Here is a 19,433-nt window from a genome sequence, read left to right on the forward strand (position 1 = left end):
CAATGAATTATACATAATACAATATAGTATAATAGAGTACTGGCTGTCGCCTAGGAGAATGTCCGGTATAATATCTGTATTCATTGTACAGTTTACCGCCTACAAATAACTCGAAACATAATCTAAGAAGTTGATACAACTTGTGGTCGACGAATTCTGCGACGGCGAAATTTAAATTGGAAATATCACTCGAAATGAAGAAACAAAATGACGGATTTTAAACAGAATGGAATGAACATTAAAACGTTCTGCTGATAATATATACGTACTAGGCGATGTGATAATGGAGTCGGATGATTGTAAAATCAAGCTTAGAAATAAATTGTCGAGTATGGGCCGACGGAAGTCTAGGAGTAAAGTTAATCCAGAAGTAGTCGACGAAGCCGATGAACAGTCGGGAGATTCAACAGCGGCCATGGCAGCAAACGGGTCAGTCATATATCTGGGTCCAGTTTCATGAAAAAGTGTAAACCAACATCGGTTAAGTTTGAATTGTTGTCCTCGATGAAAACATGAAGTAACCAATAGCAATCAATCATAAATTTGAGTTAAACATTTTTCTGAAACTGGGCCTTGTAATAGATTACAGTAAACAATATAGTTAATTGATAATAGTAATATTCATTTCTTACATACCGCGCTCTGTATATATGGTTAAAGATAACCGGCGGATAAATACCAAAGTAACAATGAACTTTTTCACTATATGTCAACAATACACTAGTTGACACAAACCAACTGAAATCTAGTACAAAATTTGGTCTCTCTCTCTCTCTCTCCCCCCTCCCCCCTCTCTAATAAATCTTGCAAAGCAGTTCAGGTAACCGAAAATCCATAGTAGAAATTACAACTATGTCTTCAATATCAGAGCGCAAAGAGAACAAAATCAAAAATTTCTAAAAAGACGATTTGAGTATAACTCGTAGAAATACTCTTACAATTCTAAAATAAATCCATAGTAGAAAACAGCAACTCATTATGTGAGGTGATAAAAATCCCAATCAGGTGAGGTGATATCACCTCATCATCTCTCGTCAGATGTAAAATATGATTAATTGAAACTGGACATTTACTTTCCAGAAATCTCAAGCTAAATGGTTACAAGCTAATTACATATTCAAATGCACATTATAGCAAAAACGATAGGCAGTTTTTGAAACAGTCAGTTATTTAATGCGATCGATTGTTTTAGGGGTCTATTTTTTGGTAATGACCAAACAGCTGATAAGAAACGATATAAGAATACGAAAAGAGGTGTCATATTACAGATAGAAGAGGAGGGTAAGTTTGTGTGTCTTACAGTCGTTTCTATCATTCCGATTCCGCAGTTATGAATTAGAATATCACTCTAAAAATAACTGATTGAAAATGTAAAATGATAGCTAAGATGGGTCTGGGCGTAATGGACATCCTATTTGGGCAGCTTAAAATCTAAGCGGCGAGAATCCATAGAAATGATAAGTAATGCATTTTGAAATATTCCAAGGACCCTGTTGCAATAACACTAAAATGTATGGTGTCGATTAGCGGATGAAGAAGGATCATCAGGTTTTCGGATTAAGCTATTCCGGAATAGGTAGAGCGTATTCTAGTCGAAACGAACACGCCAGAAGATTTATATTCCGCAATCAGTGGAGAGACCGCTCAAGAATATGAATCCAGGGAAAACAAAATCCACACGACCATGAACTGGGTCCAGGGTAAAAGAAATCCAAAAAACTGCGGAACTAGCCTTAGGATTACTAAAATTTCACGGTTACTGATTGCTCAATTTAGATCATCTGCTTTAAATATCTAATTCTTTTCTAGACGACGTTGAAAATGGCGATTTCACCGAAGCGGGAACCGGTTTGGAAGGATGCCAGGAGAATTTCAAAACCTCAAACAACTGCACCGATGATCAGATAATCATTGCCGGAAACAGAACGATCTTACAGTATTTCATCCGATTAGGAGAAAGTAATGACTCGGATGAGACGATGAATTTCGATTTTCTAGAACAATTATTTGAAGTCGGGACGAATCCGAATTGTTCAGATATACACGGACAGACTCTCCTGCACGAGGTAAATTTCAGGCCCACGATAAAAGCTGTTTTTGGACACTACCCGAATACGTAAAGCTCGTCGTTTCCATACGCAATCTAAATCTTTGAACTGCAGGCTGTGAGATCGTGGCACACAGACGTGGCAAAGTTTCTGATTGACCACGGTGCATCGGTGAATTCCTGTGATAACTATGGACGAACACCTTTACACGTGGCAGCTAAACTCAACTATCCGGCTATGGTCAAATTACTTATCAAACATGGTGGTAAGATTCATTGCCAAAAAGACGAATTATTTACTTATGATAAGTATTAGCTTATTAAGTTTGAAGTAACCCGTCCACTTCCAAGTGACAAGCGGGTTAGAGTCCTGCTGGCTGCTTACAGCGTGCGGGTAACGCTTCAAATGAACAAAATCCAATCGGGTTCAATTTGGGAAATCAACTACCAAGCGACGTCAAGCAAACCCAACAAAGAAACTGATTATCAATTAAAAGGACTGTTTAATCTTTATTATGTTATAGCCGATAAAGAAGCCCGTACTGCAGGTGAACTACAAACTGCTGTACATTACGCCGCTAAGAATGATTCAGTAGAAGCCCTTGAAGTGATGCTCAGCGCGAACTGTAAATACAAATACGTTCGGGATTACAGAGGACGAACACCGTTACATATAGCTGCAGAATTCAGTAAGTTCTGGGCAGAGTAAAAATTCATCTAACATACAGTGCTTTATTTACGATAAACTCCTTCCTGGATAATGGTTTAGGACTTGAGTTAAGATCAGTTGAGTTTGTAATTAGTCAGATCTTAACTAACAACTATCGAACTGGATACTGATCATGTTTTAGAACATAATATCTATTGTATTAAATATTGTAATTAATATTGTATTTTTTGTTCCTCAGGACCCAGTTCAACAGTTGTGAGTTAGAGTTAACTCTAACATACAGTGCTTTATTTACGAATATAAACTCCTTCCTGGATAATGATCAGTTGACTTTCTAATTACTCAAATCTCAACTCACAACTATCGAACTGGATACTGATTCATTAATGTATTTTTTGTTCCTCTGAAGATGAGGTTTAGTTTTATCCTCGAAAATATAAGGAAATAAACTGTTTTCTACAGATCTAACTGGGATTTTATTCGTTAACTTTACACTGAGATTTATATCAGTTCACTGCAGTCATATCTATTCATCTTAAGATGGAATTTAGATCAGTTCCGGATTCTATTGAATCCTGATGCATCTTCATTTGTGTAAGATGTTCTTATTTCCTATATCTCAGATCGTAGTGAAGCGGCGATATTTCTGTTGAAGAATAACGCTCCAGCTGGAGTTAGAGACAGTTCACATGAGCCTCTCATTGTCTGGTTAATTCTAAATATGCCAATGGTCGTAAGTATCAGTGCTGGGTGGTGGTTTTTTTCTAGGGGTGGGGTGGGGCGGGGGGAGGGGTATCATCTGGACGCAGTTTCATGAAAAGCAGTTTCATGCATTGCTGTCCTCATTGAAACGATGATGTAACAAATTTAGCAACAAAACGTAAACTTGAGTTTAAATTTTGAGTACAACGAAATCAATGATAAATGTGAAAGATGGGTATAGTCCTAAAGATGCTGAAACATGAACATCCTCTAATATTTCAAAATGGCGAAAATTATTAGAAATTATTGCTTCGTATTTCTAATGACTTTTAATGGATTTGAGTTCTTATCAAATCAGTTTTTTTCTATAATTTTCCAGGCGAAATTAGCGCTTAATCAATTCCACAAACTCGACAGGACAAACCGTAGGCAGTATTATTTATTGAATCATTTAGAATCGAAACCGGTCGAAGATGACGGGCGTAAGTATCGAGACTAAAGTTAGTTTAATTTATTGACGATGCTGCCTCAAAATATCGGTGCATTCCTAACGCAAAGCTATGGAGTCGAGATTTTTGGTTTGATTTCAATAAGCTGTCCGATTGGTTTGATTTCAATTAGCTGTTTTCTTTATGCCAAACTATTTACCCATCAATAGTTAGTATTTCCAACTTGAATTTTAATATATTCATAAAGTTCGATGATATTCCGCTAGATGGCGAGTTTGTTATTTATGGCTATTCCTTTTTTCAGCTTTACCGGAAGGCACAGACACAGTAAGTAGACTAACACACATTACACATTAGAAATAAGATTAAAAAGTATTCAATAACATAATCGATGTATACATTGTCTCAATCCATGCGTCAATCGCTTTTTGATTAACACATTGTAGGCCTATTGTTTGAGGAATTCTGTATGAAATGAGGTTTATTTTAGGATGTCAAGATGATTTTCTTTTTTCATTGACTGCCAATTCCCATTTCTTTATCTTGAAGATGTCAGCTATCAAAGCGGTGAATTCATATCAGTTAGTCACCCATCCAGTTATACAACGACTGATCAATGTAAAATGGAAACTATTTGCGAGGTAAAATGCTATCAACTCTTATAGGGGCTATTTCTTCGGTCGCGTAACGGGGACATTTCAAATGTCAGTTATTCAGTTATTTCGATAATTTTCAGGATCCAACAATTCAGTTTTAAACTTTTTTTTGGAAACTGAACGAATGTCAGATCTTTTGTAGAATCATTTGTAGAATTTGTAATTTTTTCTAAATTTGTAGAATAATTTTACAACGTATTTGTAATGAATGTAATGATATATCTATTATCGCGTTTAGGAGGACGACGGTTCTGAAATTGATATTTCATATTGTATTTGTGTTGGGATGGACCTTTGAATGCGTTCTATCGCACAGAATATATCATTCCTTCTACATCTTGCCACATGACTGGTGGAGAATAGCGCTACAGGTAACAATGCCACCAGGTGGTGTATACTGGTACCGCTTTCTAGGCTCATATTTCATATACTAACAATATTCGGGAAAATTAAATTTGTAGGCTTTTATAAATATCACGACTGTGGTTGAAATAGGGATTGAAGTCGACGAATTGAGAACTTTATCCAAATCACAAAAGGTATGAATACGTTAACCGACTAGACTCGATTATGAAAAAGTTAACCCCCTATCCTCATAACCCGATTATATGTCGAATAACAATTCATTTTCTCTTTTTTAATTCAGAAAAGTCTGAAGTGGCGAAAAGCGAAAATTAATGAAGATTTGCAGTTTGTGCATCCCAGATGGCCCGAAGAAGAACAGTTTCTAGTCAAACAGAAACAATCATTAGAAATTAGGAGTCAATACTGGAAGGATTTCTGGTAAGGACTTCAGACGCATACACCTGTTACAATAGATAATAAACTTATGGATATAATATAAATTTAATGAAATAGTAATGCTTGATACATAAATACATTGTATGAATACAATGCAACATAATAGAAATATGGTGTGGATGTAGATAATCTGCACCAGAATTTTTCGGAATCAAATCTGCTTATGAAATTCATTTTTAATCATCGATGATAATTGTTTCTGTTTCAGGAATATATTCGATTGGATTTGTTTGTTTCTATTGGTAGCCTGTCAAACGATACACGCTGTCGATGTTTCTTTCGCTACATATGTCGAGGCGCTAACACGGAATACAATACGTCTTTATACTGTTACAATTATCTTCATTTGGCTTCGATTGATGAAAGATGTAAGACCTTTCACTTTATGTGGTAAGGATTGAGCAATCTCACAGTCACGTGGATTTCATTTGCCACTGATTCATTCATTTACATTGGACTCAGTTCCACAGCTTCAATTCAATAGTCGTACAGTTATTTCAATCTGTATTACAGGACCTATAAATGAAATGTTGATATGGTTTTTTTCAGGACCATTCATAGTGATGTTGGGTAAAATGTTGTCGGATATTTTGAGATTCATGTTTCTCTACGGTATCTTCTATGTACCATTCGGTAAGTAACAATCTATTCTGAGAAACACCTTTTCAATATAGGACCCTATGCTTCGATTTCGATGAAGCTGATGTTATTAGGTTCGAATCCCGCAAGATATAGGAACATTCTTCATTTCCGTCGTATAACAAGGTTCGAATCCCGCAATGTATTGGAACATTGTGCATTTCCGTGCTATTTGGTTCTCATTCGACTTAATACATTTTTGATTTCCCCACCTCGAAGGTCGAATCCCAGTGTATACAAAACTATTCCTTTGATTTGTGTTCTTTGAAGTTCGAATCCCCGTAAATAGAGGAATTGTAATAGTCAATCTTTTTATTTTGCAGCGTGCGCTTTTTGGATGCAGTTTGGCGGAGATATCCCTTATTCCTATTTATCCACCGTGAACTCTAATAATTATACAGTGACGATAAACAACAACACGAATTACACTGATGCGATCCTTCGCTTTGGAGGTCCGACTAAACAAATTAATGGATTCGCGACCGTCGCCGAACTATTATTCAGTGTATTCAGAATGACCTTAGTAGATGAGTACCCCTGGCAAGTGAGTATAAATGTCGATAATCATTTCTCATAGGCCCGAAAATCATTCATATATACCAATAGCACCAGTTGACTTGAATTTTTTTGATTTTGATATAAAAATTTTGAATTTATCTGTAGTAGTATATCATAACTGGTGAGAGAACAAAGATATTCCGATATTTTGGTATTCAGATCGGTAAACTGATGTCAGACGTTTTGTATTTTTATCAGGAGATCTATGAAGTCGACCCGGTAATGGCGACGATTTTAGTGGTCACGTGGTTAGCTATATCCGCTATTCTATGCATCAACATATTTATAGCGATGCTGTCCGACACATTCCAAAGGTAATCAAATTAAAATCAAATGTAAATTTACCCAGGCCCTAAATCCTATATGTCTTTCACTAGTTTTTTTTCAAAAATCAGTCAACTCAAATGGAGAGAATAATATATTTGCTACCCATAAATTAAACGTACAAATAAGATTATATATCAAATAAATAGAAGCTTAGAAAAAATCTGGCTCCTATGTCCTACTGTGCACTAGCGACACCTGGTGGATCCTCAGTTGGAACAAGAGGCAACCTCGGTTGCACCTAGTTGATATCCGACTGCACACTCGGTGGCACCTGGTGGATCCTCACTTGTCATAATTGGAATTATCCTTGATTGCCATAGTCTACTGGCCGATGTTTTTAAGGTATTTTGTGGGATGTTTATTTGCAGGGTTTATGATAACGCTAAAGCTACGGCTTTGATGCAGAAAATGTTAACAGTTCACGCGATAGAACAAGATTTATCTGCCAAGAAATACAGAGAAGTGAAAGCTGAAATCTTCAAGTCTTATTCTCCCGAATCTTTATTCTACGATCAGGATCCTTCAACAGACGACCAATCTGAACTGAAACATAATATAGGACAGTTACATGTAGGTGTGACGTCAGAGGGGGAGAGGCTGGGATTGTATTACACATTACCGTTATCCGTTCATATTTGACGCAATAGAATGAACTAAATTCAACTCGTGTCTAACTGACCCAAAAACCGTGGAACTTTTTTCTGAACTGTAGAACTAGGCCCTGAACGATAGTACTACATTCTCAGCGGTATGATTGGGTCCTGGATGGTATATTGGGTCCTGAACGGCAGAACTGTGTTCTGAGCGATAGAATTGGGTCCTGAATGGTGAAATATGGCTCTGAATGGTAGAATTGGGACATGAACAGTAAAACAGGTCCTGAACGATAGGACTGGCCCGTGAACGGTAGAACTTGGTCATTAACTGTAGAATTGGGTCTTTAACGGTAAAATTGGGTCCCGAATAGTAGAATTTTGTCCTGAATGGTAGAATTGGGTCATGGATGGTAAAATTAGGTCCTGAACGATAGAACTGGCTCATGAACGGTATTGTTGGGTCTTGAACGGTAGAACTGGGTCTTTAACGGTAGAATTGGATCCCGAACGGTAGAAATGGGTTATTGAACGATGGAATTGGGTCCTTTAATAAACATTATCAATGTTCAATATTTGTAGGAGCAGTTGATTAATATCAAGTCGTGGTTGGCGCACAAATTAGGTTTTAGTGAAAAGGATGATGATAGCGAGGATGATACGGATGTGAACACCGTGAATAGTATAATCAAGGTTAGTTAAAACAATAATCAATAGGGGACGCTGTGAGTGAATATAGTTTAACTCATAATCAATAGTGGAAACTCTACACTCTCCTCAGCCCCACTTATCCCCCCGCTTATTTTGTCCAGAATTAACTTATTCTCATATCGCTGACTTGTTGTTTGAAGCTTTCGGCGGTTGTGAAGGAATCGGCAAATGTTAGAAATAGAGAAATACTAGGAATGAAAACGGATACAGCGAATATGAAAGATCAGATAGAAACGATGAACCATTCAATACAAACATTCATCAGTGAACAACAACAGAAAACTGAGCATATCGAATTAATGATAAGGAAATTACTGAAAGACAGGAAAATTAAGGAACCAGGTATTTCTCGACTTTTAATCTAGACAGTTTTTCTGGTTACAACATATTTCATCCATTTCTATTGTTTTTGGCTGCCAGCTTGACGATAAGGTGCCACCTCCAAGTGCTAGACGAATAACTCGTAGGTTGTCACTGAAGCTGTTAAAAATAGTCAGTCTTTGCTCGAAATTGATCAATGAGCATAGAGTTTGAAGCAGTTTTTTCATATTGCCAGCCATAAGGAACTGTTTTATTCACGTGTGGCAGGGTCTTATCGTAAATATGAAGAATCTCAACGAATATATTCGTAGCCGGTACTGGTGACAGAACCGGAAGTACGAGTTAACTCGTAGCTGGCAGCCAACGTGAATTAGGAGTCCAAATTGAAAACAAAAAAAAAAATTAATTCTTACGGCCAGTTTTTTCAGATCACCGTGATTCGGTCGCTAAGAAACATCTAGGTCAGATGTCTACGGAAACTACTGAACAATCCCGATCTACTCACCGTCGGAAATCTCCGGAATCGGGCGAGAAAGTACGTTATTCTCGTACGTTCTCGTTGCCCTCGTCTTTAGAAGTTTTTCGCGAACGAGACGAACAAGGTCCAGTGGCACCCCCTAGGTATTATATGGATAAATTAAAAATCTTCAATTTATTCAACGATTTTGAAGATGTTCAACAGTCGTTTTTAATATTCCAGGGGTCGCCGGAAGAAGTCGAGAGTGACGTCACTACAACCAGTACACTCGGCCTCTGATATAGACACAGACCCTTGAGACTTAACATTCAGGGGTTCTCCGGCAAAACTGAACAAACCCTGTAAATGATTTCTAAAACGGTGGTATGCCTGTGATAGTTTAATCTGAATTGATTATTAAACATTTTTTGAAAAAAGTATTTTGCTAATGCTGATTTTTTTTCTCGTCAAAATAAAAATTAATCGAATTTCATAATTTTTCTTAAAGAAATGAATAAATGAATGTCGTATTCGTTTGTCTGAGGATTCTTGGATTGGTCGATTTTTGATGGGGGGGGGGGGCAGATGACTGAATAGCAGTTTTTCCACGCCCATGGATCCCAGTGCCACATTGTGTTACCCAGCAGCCCTGTTATTCTCCCTAGTAGCCCGATAGTCCAGTACACCCTTGTTCCCAATAGTGGATCTACAACCCATAATGGTCCCCTGGGCCCAGTTTCACGAAAAGTTTAAGCCTAAAACGATTAAGTTTGAATTGTTGTCATCATTGAAAACATGAAGTAACAATCGGCAATTACACAAAAAATTGAGTTTAACTTTTTTGTGAAACTGAGCCAAGTAACCGAATAGTTCATCTAACCCCCATACCGTGGAGCCCGGGGCCCTCAGAGGGCGCATATCGTGGTTCAAAGTGGTTCCTAGTCCAGGGATCACTTAAATAGCCTAAAGCATGGGTAGCGGCACAATATGTATGACACGCAGCTGTGTGTCATCCGGGTCTCCGTGAACTTCTGCTCGTTGAGAGATTGACGATTTGATTTATTTAACCAAAGAATTTCTATTAATGAATTCTATTTTTGAATCAATAGAGTTTTCTTCTGTTACCAGTAGAAAAAAGGATAGACAGAGAAGAGGGGGAGTAAGAGGGGCATTAAAATCGAGGAAAGGGAACAAACACATATCAGATAACTGAGCTTTGTATACGGTCACATTATGTCTAGTTTTGACAGTTTCGGTTTGCCTTTTCGGAAGCTCGTGTGTATAGTAATAATAGATTCACATGTCAACTCAATAAGGCACAACAAACAAACCACTATACCGGCCATTATAGTCTGTTCTATAAACACGTCTTTATATTGTTCAAATTTGAAAGTGTTTTAACAGCGGCGACGGTTGTCTCTGAAACGATCGTTTCTTAGGATTAAATTTCGTCCTTTCTCTTTCATACTCTAGAGTTTATATTTACTCGCAGGAGTCACCAACTCCGGGAGTTATTGTCAATACTACGCCAGAAGAGCTTCACAACAATTTCAGTAGTAAATTAAGTAAATTCTATTGTTGCCGTTAAACCAACAATACGTTAAACAAGAGTATACAATTTAAACGGCGCTTTTAACTGCGCGTTGTTTGCGGTTTAAACCCGCACCGAGACGTGAGACGTGTATTCTTTACTGTTGCCGTCTCTTTTGTTGCCAAGTACCGGCGTTAACAACCTCGATAATTCACCAACAATACCCGCACAAACAACTACCGCCGCTAATTATGTTAGGTTTAATGTTGACCCTTGCGGGACGCCGCAGCCGTTCCTTCCCGTATCCAAATACCGCATCGATCCTCATGACGACAACTCTCGCAGTAACATTAATAATAACTCCCGGAGTAAAGCTACAGTCGTTTTATTTACTCCGGGTTTAATGATGATAAACAGATTTATAATAATCCCGCTCGTGTCAGAAACATTCCTCACTCGATTGGGAGCCGCTTGAAAATGTTACCACGAGAATAAAGTTTCTTGATCGCTAACGACATCATTTATTGATGCGCCGCCGTTTTATTTCAATTTCCGGAAAACGCATCCGTTTAGAAACGGATGTTCAAATCTACAGGAGTCGAATGGGCAATGTTTAGATAAATCTCAAATCTTAAATCTTAAATCTTAAAACGTAAAAGCGTAGTCGGATGACGCAGTATATCTCGTATATTGTGTCAGATAAAAAACTCCGTATTGTAAAGATTATATAGAATCCCTGTACACTAAGAATTAGAAAGGTCCAAAATGTTTCTCGTGCTGCTGGTTCTTTATTTCCACGTTTCGACTTTCCCTAATAGTCATCGAAGACTTTTGACGAAATACTTTGAGTACGTGTTGTAAAATGTGTATAATCCCACAATAAGAAATATAAAATGAATAGAATCCTGTTAACTGCTTAATTACTCTCTCTGTTCTGGAGTCTCTCTGTATCTCATCACTTTGCTATTTTTGTATTCCTGAAGATTACTTTTAGGATGAAGTCAAAATGTCGAAATGATTTATATTCTTAGTGTGCAGGGATTTCATATCATTGCGTCACATTATTTGAAAAAAAAAAAATTCGATTCATGGATATTCTAACAGATAAACATGTCACTTGTGTGTTGAACTATGAAACCTGTGTAAACACACAACACCGAAGACAGCGAGACGCAGAGGTTAACCTCTAACCTATATCACCTCCCGTTACCTCTCTCTATTGCCTCCTCGGGCGTAGATTACATCAATCTTTTGTAACCCGGACAAGACAATAATTAATCACGTTAAATATCATTGATTTACAATTGCTTAATCTATTCTCAACGCGAACACTCGACGGCGAATGTATTTGAAAGGTGCTTTATATCGTCTCCTCGCTGGGATATTGTTCGCTATTGTTCCAGCCACTTCAGTTTAGCAACCTTATCACCAGCATCTGACTCTGCGAGTGCTAGCGGTTACAGCCAGTCTATAAGCGCTTATAACAGAATCAGTACCGATTAATGAATTAGATTAGATATTAATGGAAGTGTCAGGAATGTATGATTTTGAGATATTGGATGGGATGAAAGTTGAGAGATGCCGTCAGCATGATCAGACTAAAGGATTAGAGAGATGAGAGGGAGAGGGGGCGTGAAGGGGGAAGGGGAAGCGCAGATACTGTCAATAATCTCTGAAACCGATGGTCTATTTATAGAACATTAAAGTAATAATAATTAACAACGAAGAAACTACGTATGAAAATGTAATATTTTGTATCCATTGTTGTATTGTTGCATTTTTAAATCGATAAAATTGCTATATATGCATATAGGACGCATATCGGTTTGCATACAAATGGCGGCTTTAAAACCGAACTCGTTTTTATAGCAGACGTAAGGTGCGATCTGGGGCAGAGTTTCAACCTTAAGCATCATTTCACATTTATTAATGTTGAATATCTTCGCGAACTTCCTCTGAAAACATCGTCATGAATAAAGAATAAAAATGCCATCTAATAAAAGATGTAATACGTCAAAATTAACCAGTTAACCGCCCGTCCTCTCATCGGCTGCTAGCGAGTGTTCTGCTATTTTATGCTGTTTTAGTTTATGATGATTTTCTGGTCAATAAACTTCGTCGTTTCATTGTGATATTTAGCGCGACAAATCTGATTACACCGCCAACGGTAGTGGCGGATCGGCGTAGACTCGATGGAGGGTATAATGATATCACAGCTCATCTCATCCTGCCCCATTAACCATCAACACGGCGCCTGTCAGTGTGTGAAAGCGAAGAGAAGCCGGTGATATTACTATTGACCGATATGACCGGACTTGTCGCCGTTAACGCGTAAAACTTGACAAATTTGTATCGCGGCCAATAGAACGAGCCGTTAGGAAACAATGGACACGACGGTTCCTCGCGTATCCTCGCGACCGTATCTAAGCACCGCGACGGCGGCTATCATTATTTATGCAATATAATGTAGTTTTTGATTATGAAACGATCTCATATCGCATCTCTAATCAATTATCAATTATAGCAAGCCTCGATGAGTTTTCTGTGACAATTCGAGGGAGTTTTATTGAGAATTGCTGCCAGTGAAATGAGCCACGTAAGATTCCGCGATGCGTTAAATACATCTCATACTCTCTGTTTTTCTTCTCGCCGGAACAACCGACATCAACATGTTCCTCTAATATCTGTCAAAATATCACATCAGCTCGTTAATTAACAATCATACACTCCCCCTTGTGGCAATGATCCATACTACACCCACTAGTAACGGTGGCTCATACACTCACCCTTTGGCAGCAAACATAACATCCCCCCATTGTACACTTTCATCCTAGCAGCGGCAGTCCATGCTATAAGCCCCCTAGCGGCAGTGGAAAAAACTACACCTTCTACAAGTAGGAGGTTGGCGGTGGTACACATCCCCCTCGCGGTGGTGGCTCATACTAAAATCCCCCTGGACGATCTACACTCTTCCGGTCAATTCTCCCTCATTGGTGCTGAAATTGTTCACAGCAAATTGATGATAATCCTCTCATCAGTTCGTTTGCGGGGTTCAGTACATCTTGCGAATCCCCCCCTAAATGCAAACCCGGTGCAGGGATGAATGTATGGATAATGAAAATTATTAAGTTGACTAAATATCATTCATTCATTCACGTATTGAGTTGATTTATAGAGCGACTTCGATGCTAATGTAATTTGTAAGAAAGTTTAGTTCCACTCTCTGTTGAAAAGACGTGTGCCGTGCCCGCTCGTGTGTGCGTCAGGCGTGTGCCTCAACTCAACCGATAAACGCGAGGATAATCCGCGATCGAATCCATCGATCAAAATACTTCGAGTTCTAAGACGTTTAATTTCATTGGGTTGATTGTTATCTGACGGGAAACAATGGTAGTCCGGTTGTCACTGGTGATACGGGTATTTAACACATCGTTATTCTACATCCGGGTATTTTACTCTTCCGTTTAATAGAGGATAAAAATTTGAATATTTATTTTTCCAATTCGCTTGAAAAAAATGAGAAATTCCTGAGCGGTTGCTTGCTTGAAACAATATATAGAATCACTGAGAGACAAAACGATAAGATAGTTAGCGTAGGATAAACTACGGAATCTGCGACTTATTACTATCAGGAAAGTAGCTGAATTTCCGAAGGCTCCGAACAGGAACGCGATTGGCAGAACGACCATGTTACACAGTACGGTAGATTCTAGACGTGTTCACCACATACTTGAGAATTATGTTACTGCTGTAAATTCGACCGATTTGCGTCCGAGTTGAATTCATGATTCACGATGATCAAATGAGTGTACCGACTGTCAGTTTGAGAGTGTACTGACTGTCTGAGACCTGAGTGTACTGGAACTGAACGTGTCTTCTCGACTATTGAAAAATTGATTCAACCTTAATAAAGAAATATCATTAAAGTGTTTATTGTGTAAAAATGAATTAAGCTAAATTAAGTTAAAATATTCGTTGTCCAAGAATTTATTGTAAATTGTGAACTATGTTATAGTAAAACATCTGAAAATGTACACACTGTTTATGTCGAGGTTAGAAAGAGACATTTCAAACACACCCAGAATACTGTTCTCTGTTCACATATTACTCAATTCAATTCTAGAGTAAAAAACTTAACGGCCAACCGTGGAACTTAGTTCCGAAGCACTTGAATTACGAAAAGAAAAGTTTCTAAAAATCCATGATACTTCTTACAAAAATATCCAAAATCTCAGCTCCTTAACCCTAACCCTAGCTGAGCCTGCCCCCGGGTCCTCTCGCCTCCAAGTTTTGTTAGTCAGTACGGTCAGCGTGGTAGTTAGCAGTTAGCAGCGGTGACCAGTCAGGTGTGGTTACTCTTCCCCACTAAAGATACCCGCCCTGATTACACCGGTCAAATCCAATCGCGAGGAATTTTCATAGGCAATTCTAGTCATGTTCTAGGGAAAACACAAATTTGTACACAATGACGTGAAGCAAACTTGAAATCAATGGTTATTTGTCTGAATTCCTACAGCGGATTTTCATACAGAAATATTCACGAATTTCTCGTCCCAGTAAAAGATATATGTAGAAGTTTACCACATAGTTACACATATGAAAATGGGCAAAAATGTCATGTAGAAAATGTCGATCCTTCGGTGATATCGGTAACAATACAGTAATAGTATTTGGAAGTGTGAACATGGCAAATGCGAGTGAAACTGTTACAAGCATTATTGTTGTACGTTTTGATTTTGTAGTTTTCTGATCAGACGAAACCATTTTTGAACCTCTGAATAACTGAACTATTATAACAGAATTTGATGTAATAATTAAAGCTAACGGTATAATATACGCGTGGATGACAATTATGGTAAAACGCATTATTTGGTCAAATAATTTATAGTAACAACCAAAAAGCTGGTCGGAGAAATGTAGCGACAAAATAGGTGTTAGATACAGAACTAGTGCGTTCACTGTAATGACTATCAATATAGTAAATCTAGCGAATAACGGTGTACATATCAAACGAGATGTGAACGGGAAGAGCACAACCGACACACGTTCTAGAGGTATAACTACTATCAACCACGCACTGTTGCAGGTAGCAAGTGCCATCAAAAACTCAAAAAATAAATTTTACAACTGATCAGTGAATTCATGATGAATATAGGAGCATTTTCAACGTGGAAGAGAACAAACTGTAAAACAGGGATCAGTGTAAAATTGATACAGAACATGGAATCACTGACTGACAGAACGATAAGATAGTAAGCGTAAGATAAACTGCGGAATCTACAACTTATCATTATCAGGAAAGTAGCTGAATTTCCGAAGGCTCCAAATATGAACACAATAGAAAGAATGACCAATAAAATAATACGGTAGGTTCCAGATCTGTTCACCACAGACATGATAACTATGTTACTGGGATAAGCACGACCAATTCGAATCTGAGTAGAATTCATGATTCATGATGATCAGATGAGAGTGTACTGACTGTTTGAGAGTGTACTGATTGTCTGAGAATGTTCTGGAACTGACCGTATCTTCTCGCGTATTGGAAAATTAATTCTACTTGAATATAAAGACATCATTAAATTCTTTATTTCATCTAGAACTCATTTTTAGAATGTATTGTTAACAGTAAACAGAAAACCAATTCTCAGAAATCTGACACAATTTACTCAGAGTTTGTGAAAGTTTATTATTGTGTGAAATATAAATATAACTAAATTACATATTAACAATATTCGTTGTTCAATGCTTCATTGTGAATGGTGAAGCCAGGAGTTATCAATTCTGTATTACAAAAGAAAATTGTTTCCATTTTCCATCAAACAGCTAAAAGGTTCACGCCCACGCCTCCGCTTCAAGGACCGATTGAATCGGTTTTTACGAGCCCAAAAAATTCCGTTTTAAATTTTTGAATAATAACAATATTCTAACTTGTAATTAGACGTATTTGTTTATTGATCGTCGTTAAGGCTGAATATAAACATTAAACACCCATTAAAATAACTCGTTATACTGTTTACACGATCGATAATTAATGGCGGCTTTAGTTAGAAGCCATTTCACAAGGATCAACTTACATCTCTACAAAACCATGAATCAATTTACATCGAATTAATTAGAGTATTTAAACTATCATCCGCATATTGACACTGGCAATTATTAAGACGCACGATCCTAACTTCGCTGTTTAAATATGTTTTAAGCAGTACGGGTTACACTAGAGCTTTGCGGAGCTGTTTGGAGTTTGTTTAAAGTGATGTTTGGTGCTCGCGCTCTGATATCGATGACATAGTTGTAACTGAGCGAGTAGAGTAACACAGTCGGTAGCAACCCGCACTGAACCCAACCTCAGGTTCAATGATGACTCGTGTGTATGATACGGTAACACAGTCCCCGCAGACAAACACTGGTGCTCTATACGACCACGAGGTCACCACACGTTCTCCAAACATCGCCATTTACTTCAGATAATTATATTTCCGGTCAGTAAAAATAACGACCAGAGTCTGGTTTCACGAACACGTCTTAGCCGAAAAATTATTGAATTAGAATTTTCGGCCTCATAGAAAACTACGGAAGCATCCTGGGGATATATCTATCAAAAAAATTTTTTCCGAGGTTAATTCTGAATTTGTAACTCGGAATTATATAGTTTTCTCAGTTGAATGTGATTTGGAGGTTAATTCCGAGTTTGTAACTCGTAATAAACTTTTAAGCATTTAACTTTACAAACTCGGAATTAACCTCGAAATTTTCTTTTAAAATATATATGTCCTTGTTCCGTAGAAAACACAAAAATACAACAAAAGAAACTAAAGCGAAAATGTGAGTTTATTTTTTTTCGTGAAAAACTGGATGGTTCCGATAGAATATGATTGTAATAGTAATTTATCTAAACGACGCTGGAATCTTGTTTCACCGTGATGTTATTACCGGAAAACGGATAATAAATCTTTAAGTATAATCATGGATTCTTCGCATTGACGTCGTTTATTTAGTTTTCACAAAATTTTTAGGTATATCGTATATCTACAATTCAGAATAGAAAGACTAGCTCAGCAATATTGCGAAGTGAGCATATTCATATAAGACGCGTGCATTGAATACAGGCATACGTATTTACATAATGGAATAGTGAATATAAGTGAAATTAAACTAGATATAAAGATGGAAAAATTGATGGGTGCGAATATAGGAAAGAGTAGATCAAAGGACTAATTATGTATTGAGTATTAACCGAATAGTAGAGGCATTATAAAGAAGATGAGAGGGCCGTGTTTACCTGGTTAAGAATACGTAAAGCGACACTGATAGTACTTTATAGGTTAACAGGGTTTATTTGAAGTAAACAGGTAATCCTACAATACGTTTATAGTTTAAGGAATTGAGAAGTAAATTAATTGTTGTATTAAATGTGTTATAATTTCTAGTGGGATTTTATATCATTTTGCAGAAGGTCTTTTATCTCTTTTCTTGTTCTATCCACGTGATATCATTCATTACAAAACTCACTAAGTCGTCACCAGAGTTCAAATTCGGGTATTTTCTTCAGACACAGGGTTCCTCAGTCAACTCACCACTTGGAAGACAAATTTTTGTTATAATTTTGCTCTGTAGATAAAATCCCCACAACATTCTACAGTAAAATCAATTCTGATGTTTCTTGCTTATGGCAATATTTTAATTTCGGTGACGTTTGCATCGATGTTGGATGACAATTCTTCCTCTGAAAGCTGGAATTGTGTGTAAATATATGAAAAAATTAGTGCGATAAACTAATTTACGTGGAGTAGTGAATATCCCATGTGTTAAATGAAATGGTAGAGAAATATCCGTAGAGACGTTGAAAGTACGAAAAACATTTTCAAGGAACCGACCAATTTCATAGGGTGAAACTAAAAATACATAGGACATTACTATATAAAGCATAGTTTTGTTACCTCTGTTAGTCACGCGTTTGTTTGAGAGGCAGCTTATTCTAGCAGTTAACACTGATAAACATAATATCATTATACATGGAATTGTGCCTCGTAATGCAACGGTTATTGTACTTAATCCAAGCGAAACAGTATAGCTATCACGGCTTCGTTTAGCTATTTCATGAGCTAGCTCTGAGCAACATGTTATATTTCTACAAGTTCTAATAACGACATAAAAACCATTGTTGTGAGATGAAGATAGCGCCAGTGTAAATAACGTTGCTAGCATTCTCTTATGGTTTGTGACGTATTGTTTGTGGAAAAACGGTTTTTTTATTGCTAGTAACCTTTCAATAGCCATAACTACAACAATCCAGTTAGAAAAAGAGACCGACAAATTGATAATCAGACCAGTGAATTGTCTCATACAAGAATGCACATATCGCCATGATCTTAACCAATTGAAGTTTGATACGAATCGTGCAAGACCTGCGTGAACTGGACACAGCGCGGACTTAAAACCTGTTGGAAACACGTCAATTGTACTGCATTTCTCTGGTGAACGAAGAAACTTTATACGCATTACCACGTGACGCACGGACGAGGCATATACGTCAAGTTGATAAAGAATGAATATCTGATCAGATATCGCTAGTGAAAGCAAATAAATGAACGTAGCACGAACTGAACGAGATTTACGACACCGAAATAATGTTACAATAGTAGTGAAATTCAAGCAGGCAAACACTGGGTCTAAAAAACCTACAAAGTACCTCATTTCATCGTTAAAATTGAAAATCTGCAATATTAGAACTGTGGATAGATAATCTTTTCTGTCGGCATCGGTGAGATTTCGTGCAGCCATAATTTGACCACGGAGCTGGAAGAAGTTGCGGTCGCAGAGTTCAATAACTGCGTTTATTCACAGGTAGCGAGAGTCAGTCGCATCTATTTAATCTCATCACATTTTCCCTGATTCCTCTCCGGATCATTTATCAACACACATAGCTATATACACATAAGTCAAGTTTCACAGAAATTGAAATGATAGA

At 37.4% G+C, this 19,433-nt stretch overlaps 1 protein-coding gene across 1 annotated transcript; it reads left to right on the plus strand.

Moving 5' to 3' along the window:
- The first annotated feature begins 283 nt into the window (after positions 1-283).
- Positions 284-9,231, plus strand: LOC141898368 (uncharacterized). The gene is made up of 18 exons (XM_074784219.1): positions 284-429; positions 1,193-1,281; positions 1,810-2,066; positions 2,163-2,313; positions 2,572-2,736; positions 3,341-3,450; positions 3,799-3,901; positions 4,173-4,195; positions 4,986-5,063; positions 5,171-5,307; positions 5,534-5,715; positions 5,875-5,958; positions 6,288-6,508; positions 6,721-6,836; positions 7,218-7,419; positions 8,025-8,135; positions 8,294-8,495; positions 8,903-9,231. The coding sequence occupies exons 1-18, from the start codon at positions 284-286 to the stop codon at positions 9,229-9,231; spliced, it is 2,706 nt and encodes a 901-aa protein (XP_074640320.1).
- Positions 9,232-19,433: the final 10,202 nt, after the last annotated feature.

This window comes from Tubulanus polymorphus, chromosome 2 (assembly GCF_964204645.1).
Source record: "Tubulanus polymorphus chromosome 2, tnTubPoly1.2, whole genome shotgun sequence".
Lineage (NCBI taxonomy): Eukaryota > Metazoa > Nemertea > Palaeonemertea > Tubulaniformes > Tubulanidae > Tubulanus > Tubulanus polymorphus.

Bases quoted from the DNA above. Each gene is read 5' to 3' on its own strand.
- LOC141898368 (XM_074784219.1), top strand. From the start codon at position 284: ATGGAGTCGGATGATTGTAAAATCAAGCTTAGAAATAAATTGTCGAGT. The intron at 1,282-1,809 runs GTAAGTTTGTGT...ATTCTTTTCTAG, and splicing joins ATTACAGATAGAAGAGGAGG to ACGACGTTGAAAATGGCGAT. The intron at 2,314-2,571 runs GTAAGATTCATT...ATTATGTTATAG, and splicing joins ATTACTTATCAAACATGGTG to CCGATAAAGAAGCCCGTACT.